This window comes from Mytilus edulis, chromosome 1 (assembly GCF_963676685.1).
Source record: "Mytilus edulis chromosome 1, xbMytEdul2.2, whole genome shotgun sequence".
NCBI classification, from domain to species: Eukaryota; Metazoa; Mollusca; class Bivalvia; order Mytilida; family Mytilidae; genus Mytilus; species Mytilus edulis.
In genome coordinates, this window is record NC_092344.1 from 11,623,511 (window position 1) to 11,639,616 (window position 16,106).

At 31.9% G+C, this 16,106-nt stretch overlaps 1 protein-coding gene across 8 annotated transcripts in view; it reads left to right on the forward strand.

The window, feature by feature from the left end:
- Nucleotides 1–16,106, forward strand: part of LOC139524036 (potassium voltage-gated channel protein Shal-like) — a 72,222-nt gene that overhangs the window by 37,352 nt on the left and 18,764 nt on the right. For all 8 annotated transcript variants that reach the window (XM_071318567.1, XM_071318583.1, XM_071318574.1 and 5 more), the window contains exon 2: nucleotides 15,650–15,812. In XM_071318567.1, the coding sequence (XP_071174668.1) occupies nucleotides 15,650–15,812 (163 nt within the window). The remainder of the gene's footprint in view (nucleotides 1–15,649; nucleotides 15,813–16,106) is intronic.

Consider the following 16,106-nt stretch of genomic DNA (forward strand, 5'->3'; position numbering starts at 1 on the left):
ATAAAATGTGATTGCCCTTTTCCTATTTTGAGGATAATTTAACGGTTTTATTGATTCAGTAGTAATATGATGTACCAAGACGTGAATCATGACACCAAAACGTTTCCATACTAAAATTAAACATTAGAAATAGGGTCCGTTTTAAAATTCTAAATCACATATGTTTCTTGTGAATCGATATGAACATATTGGATTTACAGAATTTTTGATTGAGTCTTGGAATACATTACTACATATAGATCTGTGTTTTTGGTGAATATCCTGTTGCCAATAGACCACTGGAAACTTCTGTGAAATGGGTAATCTCTCATTGTCAGCTTCAAATATTGTATAATTTTTCAGAATAAAGCTTTCACATTAATTATTAGTGAGAGAATACTTTTCTTAGTACGTAATAACATAGTGTTTCTGGTCTCTTGTGTTGAAAGATGATATACAGACATATATATTTTTGAATGTAAACACTGAATAAAAATTGATCTGATCGTATATGAAATCTCATTATTGAAATCAAAGAAAGTAACTTGAGTAAATGTACACAGTCATAATTTGATTTGTCAACTGTTTTACATAATTGATAGTAAAAACAGATCTAAATACATGTTAGCCTTATAAAACCATGCACATCTGTTTTTAAATTTCTCGAAATGCGAATTAGAACTTGGAAATTCCTTGATATTTTTTTCGAAAGTAGTAATATAAAGGTAGGGAAAACTATTAGACTTTTCTCAATCATTCCCTACCAGTATCCTAAAGCTGGGATATGACTGATGGCACATTTCATATCTGAGAAAATTTAGCAGATGTGGTTAAATTTTTAGGGTACGAAGTGTGATTAAATTTTTCTCAAGTTTTGAAACCCAGAAATGATATTTCAAAATAAGGCTAAAATGAAAATCTCAGCCCTTTTTTAGCTCACCTGGCCCGAAGGGCCAAGTGAGCTTTTCCCATCACTTTGCGTCCGGCGTCCGTCGTCGTCGTCGTCGTCGTCCGTCGTCTGTCGTCCGTCGTCGTCCGTCGTCGTTAACTTTTTCAAAAATCTTCTCCTCTGAAACTACTGGGCCAAATTGAACCAAACTTGGCCACAATCATCATTGGGGTATCTAGTTTAAAAAATGTGTGGCGTGACCCGGTCATCCAACCAAGATGGCCGCCACAGCTAAAAATAGAACATAGGGGTAAAATGCAGTTTTTGGCTTATAACTCAAAAACCAAAGCATTTAGAGGAAATCTAACACGAGTAAATATGTTTATCAGGTCAAGATCTATCTGCCCTGAAATTTTCAGATGAATCGGTCAAGCCGTTGTTGGGTTGCTGCCCCTGAATTGGTCATTTTGAGGAAATTTTGCTGTTTTTGGTTATTATCTTGAATATTATTATAGATAGAGATAAACTGTTAACAGCAATAATGTTCGACAAAGTTAGATTTACAAATAAGTCAACATGACCGAAATGGTCAGTTGACCCCTTTAGGAGTTATTGCCCTTTATAGTCAATTTTTAATCATTTTTCATAAATCTAAGTAATCTTTTACAAAAATCTTCTCCTCTGAAACTACTGGGCCAAATTCATCCAAACTTGGCCACAATCATCTTTGGGGTATCTTGTTTAAAAAATGTGTGGCGTGACCCGGTCAACCAACCAAGATGGCCGCCACGGCTAAAAATAGAACATAGGGGTAAAATGCAGTTTTTGGCTTATAACTCAAAAACCAAAGCATTTAGAGGAAATCTGATGCGGGGTAAAAATGTTTATCAGGTCAAGATCTATCTGCCCTGAAATTTTCAGATGAATCGGTCAACCTGTTGTTGGGTTGCTGCCCCTGAATTGGTAATTTTGATGAAATTTTGCCGTTTTTGGTTATTATCTTGAATATTATTATAGATAGAGATAAACTGTAAACAGCAATAATGTTCAGCAAAGTTAGATTTACAAATAAGTCAACATGACCGAAATGGTCAGTTGACCCCTTTAGGAGTTATTGCCCTTTATAGTCAATTTTTAACCATTTTTCGTAAATCTTAGTTATCTTTTACAAAAATCTTCTCCTCTGAAACTACTGGGCCAAATTAATTCAAACTTAACCAAAATCATCTTTGAGGTACCTTGTTTGAAAAATGTGTCCGATTACCTGGCCATCCAACCAAGATGGCCACCACGGCTAAAAATAGAACAGGGGTAAAATGTAGTTTTTTGCTTATAACTCTGAAACCAAATCATTTAGAGGAAATCTGACAAGGAGTTAAATTGTTAATCAAGTCAATATATATCTGCCCTGAAATATTCAAATGAATTGGACAACTGGTTGTTGGGTTGCTGCCCTCCAATTGGTAATTTTTAAAGAAATTTTGCTGTTTTTGGTTATTATCTTGAATACTATTATAGATAGCGATAAACTGTAAACAGCGATAATGTTCATCAAAGTAAGATCTACAAATAAGTCGACATGACCTAAATGGTCAATTGACCCCTTAAGGAGTTACTGCCCTTTATAGTCAATTTTTAACAATTTTCATTAATTTGGTAAATTTATGTAAATTTTTACCAAATATTTTTCTCTGTTACTAATGGGCAAAGTTCATTATAGATATAATTGTAAGAAGCAAGAATGTTCAGTAAAGTAAGAACTTCAAACACATCACCATCACCAAAATACAATTTTGTCATGAATCCATTTGTGACTCCTTTGTTTAATATGCACATAGACCAAGGTGAGCGACACAGGCTCTTTAGAGCCTCTAGTTTTGGTTTACCTTTTTTTTTAATAATTTCCATTTTAAGTATTTTATTTTTTTTATTTGTGAATACGTTTTGAAAAAAAAGACAAATGTTTCTTTCCACAAGTTTTCCCCCTGGAATGCATATAAACATTTATGTTTATTATTGTATGACGTCAGTGAAACTATTATGAATTCCACAGAAGTAAAATATTATTTTAAATGAAAACATCACAACCACTGCCAGCATACAAGTGCAAGGTTATTGTATGACAGTACAATTTACACAACTCCTAAACCAAACAGAATGCCAGGAATATGAGCCTAATTATTAATCACCTGTACCGAATAAATAAGATTTTGTCAGTTACATGACATTATCTGTCACATTCTATGTATCTTTCTTTTTATTTACACCTTTAACCGCTTAATCATTTACATCAAAGCATAGGACAACCAGACTGTATCTCGTACACAATGCCTGACAGCCAAACATCTACGTCTTCATGTTCATAATTACTCGTGCATGTTGCTTTTGTTTTTATAATGAAAACAGGTGGTGCTTTCTGTTAGAAGTTATTAGAGAAAATAAAGATTTTATACTATGTGTTTTGCGATTACTCTTTTAGAACTTTCTGACAGCAATGACCTTTACATCAAACAATTAAAAATTTAAACGATAAAAATTGTTTTGTGGACGAACATGAGTATATAAACTCAATTGAAATATACTGATGTTCAGTGGTTGTCGTTTGGTGTGGTTCATAAGTGTTTTCGTTTTTATAAATATTAGGGACCCTAGATTAGACGGTTAGTTTTTCATTTTTGATTGGTTTTACACTAGTCATTTTTGGAACCTTTAATAGCTTGTTGTTCGGTGTGAGCCAATGCACCGTGTTTAAGACTGTATTTGACCTATAACAGTTTACTTTTACAAACTGTGACTTGGGCGGAGAGTTGTCTCATTGACACTCATACTCCACCTTCTTAAGAAAAACAAATGAGTTGGGCAATTGAAACAAGTAAACAAAATATTCTTTGAATACAGGTTAAGATTTCGAAATATGATATTTTATCTGACAAACACTGCATTGCCATTTTCATGTTTTCCGTTGCATAATTTCACTAAACATTTCCGCATTTGTCTTGCCTCTAGACAGATACGAAATGTCAATTCAGCTCTGACGAAGATATTAAATCTTCCTAGTGGAAAGAAGATTGTCTTATTAATAAGTTTTAAATATCTCTAATAGTTAATTTCCCAAGTTTATCTGTAGGTAAAACGTGCATTTTTGAAGAATTAGATCAATTAGACATTTGACCTTATCAGAATATGCTGTAGGAATACATTCACATTATTGATCACTAAATACTGAATGATTTTTTACATTTTAAATTAGTTTGCCTTAAAGAAATCTATTAGGTGGCGAGTGATTGACATTTTCTTTATAGTTTTCGTCTGAAACTTCCACTAATTAATAAGTTTCCAGAATATATTGGTAAAATAACAGCTATAAGCCAGTTTGAAATGACCTAATGATAAAAATATATATCAATTCTGTCAACGAACATTTTATTATTTGAATACATCAATTGACCGTTAGGAGGTAGTATATCTTTTTTCCGTCACCAGGACAACGAGATAACTGGTATGCAATTTGGACGATCCTGTTGCTTCAGTAATTCAACGCTTTGTTTCTCTAGTAAATGAAATTTACAATTGATTTTATCGCTAAAGCTGATATCTTCCCAATAAACTTGCAATATTGCCATTATCATTCGAGTAAAAACTTCACTTAAAAGTCAGTATATTCTCACTCATTTAGACTAATTTGCAGCAAAACAAACGTGAAGTGTTTATTTTAGTTTTACGTCTTCCAACAATGGCTCTGAATAATTAAAGCTGTTATACTAAAGCAAATAAAAAACTCTAGTATACAGACAAAAACCTAGACCAAACAGTTGTATGTTGAATAATTAATACTATGTGTTGAAGAAATATCAATTGAATTGACATTGGGATGATTAAATATGGACAAGAACTCATAATGATGATCGTGGAGAGGGCTTACATAGGCTATGCCTGTTGCCCAATCCAATTCAATTTATTGGAATAAAATATTGTTTAAACTAAATAATGATGATCGTTAAAAAAAAATGAGGAAATAAATCGTCCCTCCTGTAATTAATGTAGTGCTTTGAAAATTAACCTTTATTTTATAAAACATGCGAGGGATTTATAATGAACTAACGAACTGAATAATCAAATGCATGTTATATGTACGAATTTAAAGTAAAAACTACAGTGTAACCAGTATTTGAAAACGACAAACTTATTTTCGTTGTCAAATATATTGAAATAATGGTAAGTCAATATGAAAAGAAACGGAAGCTCATAAAGTGTAAACAAGAAAGCAATGCCTCAACACAAAAACTTCTAAAAATTAAAGAATATTAAACAATATTTTCAAAATATAACGGATACCTTTTTTAAAATATGTAGAGATCGTAATGTGAAAAAAATGTCGATTTTATGAATTTTTATATGAAAATTGGCAATTTTTTTACAAAGGTTGAGGTTTGAATACTATTCCCTATTAATATATAAAGTAAAAGTACAAGAATATACGATTGAAAACATATAATTTGAACCTGGTACGTACTTTTAATCATGATATTAAAAGGGTTTAACGAGTGCAGTATTTGTGTTTGGTTTAGTTTAAGTGATGTTTTATGTTTGAGAAGATATAATTATTCCCATTGTATAATGTCACTCTGTTTATATAATTTAAAAGCCATATGGATTCCTCAAAGGAATACAATTATTTCTTGCATTGAAAAAACATACTTTTTTTTTTATCCCACAAGTCTATCTTGAGGGAAACTTGTGTTTTAATGAATGATTTGTTTGGTATTTCGCTGTATTCCGTAAACACGTGGCATTACATAGACAATTTATAGGGACATCAGTCTCTTGTATCCTTTATAGCAAATTGCAAACGATCACTTTAAAGGTTAATTTTTATAAACACGATTTTTTCCTATACATTGCGCGGATATTGCGGTAGGCTACAGTCAAACAAAATGGCTCAGGTACAAGGACATATGAGTTGATTAAGTAAAGTACATGGTAAACGAATTGGAAAATCTTCAGAACAAGTCTTGTATACTCGTGCCACATGTTGGGCAGGATCTGCTTACCCCTCCGGAGCACATGAGATTACCCCCAGTTGTTAGTAGTGTTCGTGTTGCTGTTGTACCCGTTTTTGTGACATTTTTATCTAGATCACACATCGTTTTCAAAACAATGGAATTTGATGCGACTGTCGTACAAGTGAGAGGTTTAGCTAGATTCAAAACCAGGTTTATTCCACCATTTCTACATAAGAAAATAGCTGAACCAAGTCAGGAATACGACAGTTGTTGATTTTGCCATTTGATTAGGGACTTTCCGTTTTGAATTTTTATTGGCAGTTAAGCTTTTTTGTGATTTTACTTTTTTCACTAAACATGCCGAGGATGGCGAACATTAATGTCAAGACTACAGTTTTGGGGAAGGTTTTAATTAATAAAAATCATGATAAGAATAGATAAAAAAGAAAGCATTAAGAAAAAAGAAAAAAAGTTGAATAAAGGAAGAAATGTACAAAGAAGCATATAAAAAGTCATCAAAGATACAAGGCTTACAATTTTGTATTTTTTTCAATTTCCATTCTTTATTTACCAAATGTTTTACAACATATAGGTACACCAGGCGCGTGTCTCGTCTACATTAGACTCTTCCGTTACGCTCGAATAAATATTTTTTTAAAAGGTCTAATCAATTATGAGGTTTAAGAGCAATATAAATAAAAAAATCCCCAAAGTTCTACCAAAAATCCCTAGGCAATATAAACATCTTAAATGATTTTTGTTGTGTACCTGACTAAACATGTTGTTTATCGATAACTTGATGTACTTATTCCAAGAAATCTGACTTAGAGCTGATAAATGATTTTATAACTCGCGTTAAGCCTTTCAAAATTACCACGAATATTTGTTGTAATGATTTCATATTTTTATTGATTACATATATGAAAAAAAGAAAACAACACTTTTTTTTATGTTATTCAAAATATGCATATAACACTTTATTTTCTTAGAAGATGGCTACAGGGTAACATTTATTTAATCAGATCAGATCATAATTTCATTATCAGGGGGCTTTAGAGGATAATAACAGGTCATGTCATCTTCTTTTCACTAAATACATTTACAAGTAACTGAAATTTATATCTAAAGATATGTTTTCAAGAAAGACTTAACAACTGTTGCATAACTTTTGATAACCAGGACACTATAGATGCACATGTAACTTTTGATAACCAGGACACTATAGATGCACATGTTACAGATGTTTATAGGAGTGCTCACAAAAACATAAAATATAAAACTATATTTCTCAATGAATGGAACATAATTTTCAAGTTTGAAGGATGCAGTTATATTTGTATATTAAACAAAATCATGATTATTTAATGTTCAAATAATCAATTTCTATGTAGTCTATTCATATGAAACTCCTCTTAAACGATCTAGACTACAAGGTGTAGACTACTATGAATGCCATAAGAACTACACCTTCAGTTTATAGTTTCGTAGCTTTTATTTAATATTTTTGCTGATTAAACAAAATGCTGTTAAGGCATGTTAGCCTAAATGAGCGAGACAGCTGTTACTTTTCTTAGTATAATAGAAGTGCTTATAAAGTGTAAAATAACGCCCCACGTGTCCTGGAAAAGAGATACAACGTCTGCTGTATTGTCGTAATTAAACGCGCCAAAACCAACACTGAAAACGCGAAGAGTTATTTACTTAATTCATTAAAAACTAAAAAATTGTTGTTTGTGGGTGTTTGAATTGCTGTTGAGTACGTTTAAATTGGCTAGTTGCGAATAAAGTGGTTATTTTATTTCCTCTAACGTAACATATATGCTGATCTATATCTTGTATTACGTATTAATTTTGACGAAGAGAAAAGTCACTTTCATAGTCTTCCTTATTACTTTATGATTCTCTTCTTTGAGATTAGAGATATTGTCTGCGTAAGCCAAAACACAACAGTTCGATTGGTTTCTGTTCTCAAACCTTAATTTTCCTCATCCAAATGTAATATACTTTATAAACATACATAACTAGTGTGAGGTTGTGTGTGTCTGTGATGTATGTCTACAGAGGTTTGGCTGTTGAATCTCAATTACTGTTTTAAACCTATTATGTTTGGTCGGGTGGCTCACCAAATTTTGTCATGGTAACGGAAATATAAACAACTGTCATACAAGTGTGGGGTTTACTAGGTTTAACTCACTGTGAATGCCTGTACCAAGACATAGCTATGACACGTTGTTTTCCATTCGTTTCCGTGATTGATATAGTCTAACGGTTGATTTGTTAAGGTTTTGTGGACTTCCATTGTTTCGGATTTATTTAAGAGTTTGGTATCTTTGTTGATACTTGTTTTCTTGCATTTGTATTTTCTATACATGTCACAGCCACTCTAGTTGCTGATGGCGACAATGTTTCCATTTAAAGCAATTGAGATAAACGCTAAAACATGACTTTTAAAATGTAGTATAACATTTTTTTTGCTGTACCCGATACGTGTTTCTTTATGAAACTCTTAAAATGAGACATTTCCGTCTGAATTGGCCAATCTCGTCGTTATTTCTCTATTTCTGCAGGTTATATATTTCATGTCTCCTATAATAGCTTTCAATCAATTGTAATGTAGCATAGTCTGATTATAACATCGAAATCAAAACTTTACTGTGGGGAAAACATCAAAGAAACTGACTTAACCTCAATTTATTCGTTTTCCAGTAATTCGTAATGTGATTTTAATAGAAACGTTGCAAGTCATCATTTATAAAAACGAATTATGATGACATTGTTGTATATTGTTGACGATTACGTAATATATCGTTTTGTAAATACAGAGGGAGATTTGCAGGGGCGTAGCTACCCGGAGGCACGACAGCACGTGCATCCACGTCGTTTTCACAAAAAAAAAAAAAAAAAAAAAAAAAAAAAATCAGAAGAGAGAGAGATAATTTGGTCAATCGGATCGGAGACTGTTGGTGTCTTTTCCGTCTATCCCGGATATTAGTTTGACAACCTAGTTACAAGTGTTGATGAAGCTGTTCATTCAGAAAAAGATCGTAGCTCCGAAGTTGCGTGCACATTGATTCGGCATGTAAAAAAAGAAATGGCAAAATAAAAATTTATAGATTGTCAATTTGAATGTTAAAGGAAACACCTATGTTGTCACTTTTTTTAATCGATGAAATATCATTAAATAACGACATTTGGTTTCAAAATAATTTTTTTTGGAGATTATGACAAAATCGGAAGGTTACTTGTATCTTTTACAAGATTTTTACTTTTGAATTTGTAATACTCAGTCTAAGATATGTAGTTTTGGAGCACATTTTACAGTGTACAGTTCATCAGTTTGGAATGAGATATACCAATCGGCATTAGAATTATCAGATCCCTTCGATATCGTTGAAAATATGCCGAGGCGAAGTGGTTGACAGACTACCGGAGCCAATCACCCTGCAACCACGCCAAAACAGTATATTGGAAAGTCTCATTATTTTTTGCGTTCATAGACCATATGATAAGGCAACTGGAGAGTGGAGTCGCGTCAAGTTATCAGAAAATCGTTTCTTTGTGCTTTATCTGCTTCATCGTGTTGTAGGAAATATCACAAACGAACAAATCTCAATATTGAAACATACGAAAATGACCTAGCATGTAATTTTGAAGAATTCAATTGGGAGGTCGCTCGATGCCGAACACGTACGCTGGTTTATAACATCTCGCGAGTGCTACCATGCCATGATGGCCCTGGAATCTATCAGTCACGGTACTACGTATGTAATTGAAAACAAATGTACGTTCAACAATGAACAACGAAAGTTACATAGCATTACTGCATATTCATCGGGATTTCAGTGTGAATGTTGACAAAGTAATAGAGAAGTTTGTTTCTGCCCCGACCCGAAGAGCAGATTTTGGACAATTTTGAGTAAATTCTGTATCACAAATATGTGTTGTTTATGTATTACTATATTCAGAAGATTTATTAATAGTTTTACATTCATAAATTTTTATCTACATATAGCTCCTCTTTTAGCCGTTCTATGACCGAAAACCGAAAAGAAAAAAAATTCTGCATAATAGGGTCCCAAAATTTTTTAGCCTCGCTCCGCTCGGCAGTAGTTGCTTCCACATCGTTTCATTCTAGCTACGCCCCTGATTTGAGTATTATTAAATGGAAGAAATTAAGTTATGATGATTTAAATATTAATTTACACAAGAGACAGACATGTCTGAGAAAAAAAAATGTTCTGCAATTGGACAACCTATCGATTTGAGTGAAAATAAACGCTTCGTTTGCATGTCGTGATCATGTTAAAACAATGGTTTCATTATCATAAATTTTAACATCGATTTGCCATTTTCTAAACTTAAATTGTGCTTCTTTTACTTTTAATCGGTGAGAAAGAAAATAGGTTCTATCACACACAAGATTAATTCAGCCTTTTAATAAGATTCAAATATTTTCTTCGAGGAATTAATGTTCACGAAAAAAAAACTTTATGGTGACCGAATTTATTGGGGTTATTCAAAACAACTAAGTACCTTGAATCAAACCGTTCTACAAATGATGACTTAGCAAGAATTTACATGATTGTCCTCTCGAAAACACACTGTCAACCTTGTCTTCGTCTCAGTTGACAACATTTTTTTTCCCCGGGTAACAATCTTATCTATCACCGCCTCAGCTATGAGTTATTTATATAAGTTGCAAGAATAGCCATGGAGTAGATAATTTGTCACGAGCGTATGTTTTATTCACGAAACGCGTGTTTTGCGTATGAAATTTTATCATATGTAGATGTTTTTGGTAGGAAATAATAGTGTGCCATTGACTGGCATGCTTTCTTGATGTATAGCTGTCAGATATCAGCGCATGCAATCTCGGACTAAGTGCCAAGTTAATATATGACCGTATTCTTATGGTAACATTTTTTACCTCACTTTTTCAAAAAATATTATCTAACATCATATTTGTGAGAAAGAAAAACCAGAATATTTTTTGGAAAGACATTAACAGTTAACACTCTTGTTTTCCTATTGAGTTTACGATCGAAGAAATAATTTTACATGCATATGCACAGTGGTATAATTTTCAACGAGTAGAAAATAATTTTAATTTGAGAGTTGATTGTTAAGGTATCTACGTCAATGTGGGACTATGGGAATAGAAAGCCATTATTTCCTTATTGAAACATTTATGTTTTACAGTGATATATACAATTATTTTATTAATAATTCATATTTCCCCAGTTTCTAACTGTAACAATGTAGTCGTTCTGTATACTGGTGATATAGATAGTTTACATGTTATAGTAAGCTAGGGACTGGTGATAAAATGTCCCATTACTTTGAATTTTAAAGTGATTTATCAAACATTTCCAATGGTTTTAAGAACTTGAACAGACCTTTTGAAAAGTGAGATGTGTATTTGTAACAAGATATTGAATTGTAATTACAAACCTGTTCTTGAATTATTAATTATAATGTTAAAAAAAGAAGAATTTTAAGAACTAAGAATCAATAAATATCATATGACAGACAATACTACGAACAAGATATAAAGGACACAAAACAAGACAAACATTTTTACAAAATAGTACACATACAGACTAAGTTGGACGACATTCTCCTGATGGTGACAATCTTTGTGGTTTATTGTAGGTTTTCAAAGTCAAGTTTTAATAATTATATTTAGAGTCTAGACAACCTGCAGATTCACTAAATTCTGGGTTGAAATAAAGTTGCAAAATAAGTGATTCTGGTAAAGTTACAATCTTACCTAATAGACGTAATTGATTGTACATTTTCTAACTCATATCGAACATGACAACATGTTTTACCTAAGGGCTTTGATCTCAACATTTCCCGATATTATTTCATGAGATAAGGCGATTGAAAATCGATATTGGTTAGATCCGATTCTATGTTTTCATCATACATAGGTGTACTTATAATCACGGTTGTATTTAACAAATATTTTGATAGTCCATAAAGGAGTGGTTTGAACCTAAGTTTAAGTGTTTCTATTTTGTTTATTTCGTCAGAAATTCTACAAATACTATCTTCTGATCAATAATTTGTATTGAAGATAATGCATGAACACATAAATATTGCTCAAATACTAGTAAAATTAATAATCAAGAAGACCGTATTTTGAACAAATGCGGGTTTTGACCTATCCTCCTTGTTGATTTTTACTTGCCAATACACTTAGTTAGCGTCCAGCTTGGAGTACCACTTATTCCATGCCAAGGTGTCAAGGCACTCCTCCAGTAAAGGCAAAGGGAACACATCTTTGACACAGGCTGAGTTCAGGAACCTATATTAACGGCAACACCTGATCCCCTCCCCTATTTATTCCAATACAGGGAAAGAACGTCATTCAGAAACAGAAGACCGAAAGACTCTTTTCTCCAACATTTTCTTTAAGTGGACCTCCTCATCCTCCTGAGCAAACACGATCGGGGTTCTTCTCATTTGTTGTTTTATCGGAGGATGTAGGTGCTTTTTTTTTTAAAATAAACCCTTAAGTTGTCGTTTATACATCGGATTCCTATTATTACAAATCCGTTACGGATAGTACATAAAAGATCACACCTTAAAAACACTTGAGTCAATATAAATTAAACATACGCTGTATCGACACGGTGTTTAGTGGATTTTTTTTTTTTTTTATCTGATGATGTTTCTCTCAAAAGACATAGCACTACATGTTGTTGTCTTGGAGTCTTAATTTGAACACGAGATTTTATCATGGTTCAATATCGTATGTAGACTACTAATGGCTTACATCCACTTTTTTGTCTTTAATAAATAGTTGTCTTTATTGGCACATCACCCTATTTTTTTTTTTTTGGTCACACATTTTATATACTATTTTGGTTTTTTATATAAAAGTCGATATATTTGATAAGCACTTTATTCAATTTATTATCAATGATGAGTTAAAAATACAGGATGTCAATTAAAATATGATACATACATTATACATATACTTATACCTATATAAGGTGCTAATTACTTCTTCTATGAATACAGTAGCAAGTCTTTGAACTTCATATTTATTAATTAATAAAACTAAATAGATTGAATAATTTCACCATTTTTGCAATTATAGGAAACCCAAACCATCTTTTTTACGCTAGGCTATTATGAAGACGCCTTTTCACCACTAGCTGTTTGAAGCCAGCCTTATTTTGTCTGAAGGTCTTTTGATAATAATTATATGATACACATACACAAATTATGTCTGATCGTCTTTTAATGAAAATTTGATATGTTATTATTTTTCTTCATTTTTCTAAAGCCGGAGTAATTTTCAGGGAGGAAGCTATCTAAAACTGCTGAAAAACCGTCTTGTTTACTAACAGCAGTCTCATAAGTAGAACACGATAGACTGGCTCTATCGGAGCACTTTTGTTCTATCCACTTGTACTGAAATTCGTGTAGAGCAACATTGAGCTGTCATCAGAAGTATTTTGTTGAGTGTTGACATTGTCAACCTGTATATGCGGTTTATGTTAAGAAGTAATGTTTTTAAATTAATACCAACATCAATTTCGTCTAATATTACGCAAAGACTTTTATTGGGGGCAAAACTAAAACACATAGACGCTAAAACTCAATACATTTTTTATATTTGTCTATACGTTAATGTAGAATAATTTGTTATATTTTTATCTTTTTAGAAAAACATATCTTAAAACTTTGAGGAAATAGCTAATCTCAAATGTTTTTAAATTGCCTTAATTCCACTTGTAGAGCGACATGTTTATCAAGGGTCGAACAGAATACTATCTTTGGATTAAACAAGTTAGCTACCTTTAGTTTCATGTTTCAAGGATGGGTATCAGCAGTTCTACAAATTCAAGTCTATAAATTCAAAATAGTTGACTGCTTTAAGATTTGTTTTCACGGTGTATATCAGTGGTTAATCAGATGAATCCTAGAATTCTCATCGCTTTTGGTTTCATGTTTTATATTTCCAGGATGTATGTCAGTTGTTTAACAAGTTGATGTTATTGACAATAGTTGACTACTGCAATTTTCAGGAAGTATATCAGTGGTTTTACAAAAAGATGTGTTTTGATAAAAACAATAGTTGACAGCTTTTAGCTTTATGTTTCTAGGATATACATCAGGGGTTTTACAAGACAATGTCTTTGAAATGAAAATAGTTGTCTGCTTTTAGTATCATGTTTCCAGGATGCAAAACGGAAACTTTTAAATCCACATTGCATTTTACAAAGCAATTCCATAGGAATAATCACTGATTATCTCTTCAGACGTGAAACGACAATTTTATGCCTTAGCTTTCTCGGAATACAATTAGTTCGCGCCAATACTCTCAATAGGCTAAATTTAAGTCGTATCTGTCAGTTAGGATTTTACGCTTTACAAGCGCTGATATGAGAAGATATCGGTTTTTAATACTGATTTAAGATTTATTTAAAATGCATTCAAAGAAATATGTTCTATGGTCCAGAATAATTTTCCCGTTTATTAAACAGATCATTAGTTTTTAAGCTTGCATTAATAGATTGTACGTTAAAAATACTTTGATACTGAATGGAATAAAATTAAGAATTATTCGATTTAAAGCATTCTGACATTTATTTCATCGATTTTTTTTTATGTAGCTTCCATTTATAGAAGTCAACTGTGCTTTTTTGTACATAGTGTTGTCCGCTATATGAGACAACTGGTAAACTTTGACATATTAATTTTCGCTGAAATGAAATATTTCTTGAAGCATTGCTATCTTTCATAAATAAAATCAAAAACTAATCACTGAAATATAATTTTAATACAAACATCTATTATGTTGGCGTTAAAGTATGATTACAAAAATATGCAAGCTATTCGTTATGAAGCAACAAACTTTTTGGCATTTTAAATATTCATTTCATTAGAAGCTTTTGAATTATCATGCAGAGAAGTATCGCGAAAGAAATTGCTTTTTCAATTCTATCAGAATATTGAATTTATGACATTTAAAGCAAGGACGCAAGAAGTTAACATATTGATTTGAAATTTAAAGTTAACAGTTATATAACAAAAAAAATAAGAAAGATAATGATGTAACAATATTGTTTGTATCGGATTTGTATCTATCAAAAACATGATGTTTACACATTGCCAGTTTTATAAGCCGTTTGAGATTTAAGCTGTCTTAACATGACATGTAGCTGTCATTGCTTTCCATGAGCAGAATTTATAATTTCATTGGTATAATTGACATTGAAGAAGGCTAGCTATTTGTTGAGCCATATTATTGTTACAAGCCGTGCTCGAATCCCGCAAAGGAAAGAACACACATTTGGTAACGCAAATTGCAGATCTTGTATTGATAAATTCAGAAAGAAAAAAAGTTACTGAAAAAATATTTGACAATTTTTTTTATATTTTTTTGATAAAGTTTGATTTAGAACTTTTTCTACCGAAAATTTTCACATTTTAGATGTCTGTGAAAAATGGTTAATTATTGTGGCCTATATGAATTAAACTCATGCTTTGGCTTTGTAAAACAATTTGATAATATACATGACAGGAAACATGAGCCAATATCCCCTGTGAATCCCGAATAAAAATAACATCCTACAGAAATGTCCTGATTTCAACGCTAATTAACGTTAATATCTTTGTTTTCCTTCTCAGGTAATATGGGTATATACCATGTTTAGGTAACCAAGCAAATTGCAGAATTATCTGATATATTTCACTCCATTACAATATTAACTCATACCAACAAAGTTCTATGTTTATGTTTTATTTTATTTTTTTACAGTTATGGTGATATGGTACCTCATACAATTCCTGGTAAAGTAGTAGGTGGTGTATGTTCACTTAGTGGTGTCTTAGTTATAGCATTGCCAGTACCTGTTATAGTTTCTAATTTTAGTCGAATTTATCATCAAAATCAACGAGCAGATAAACGAAAAGCTCAAAAGGTAAGACCACTATTTTAAACAATCCATTATACACATTTTAGAGATCACAAATTTTTAACGCGTGCCTTGATCACTGAAATCGGTAGTATACGTATATTTTTCATGGGCGATTATAATTTAGAGACAGAATTTAAAATCGCTGAAATCAAAATAAAAAGGAACGATAAGCAGGAAGATCTTATTAGTGAATGTTGCTACGACAGATGTATAGAAACACATTACGTATGTTTTCTTTGTACAAAATTGTACCAGTAGTAGAATACTTGTTGCAGTAATATATTTTTACACATCTGT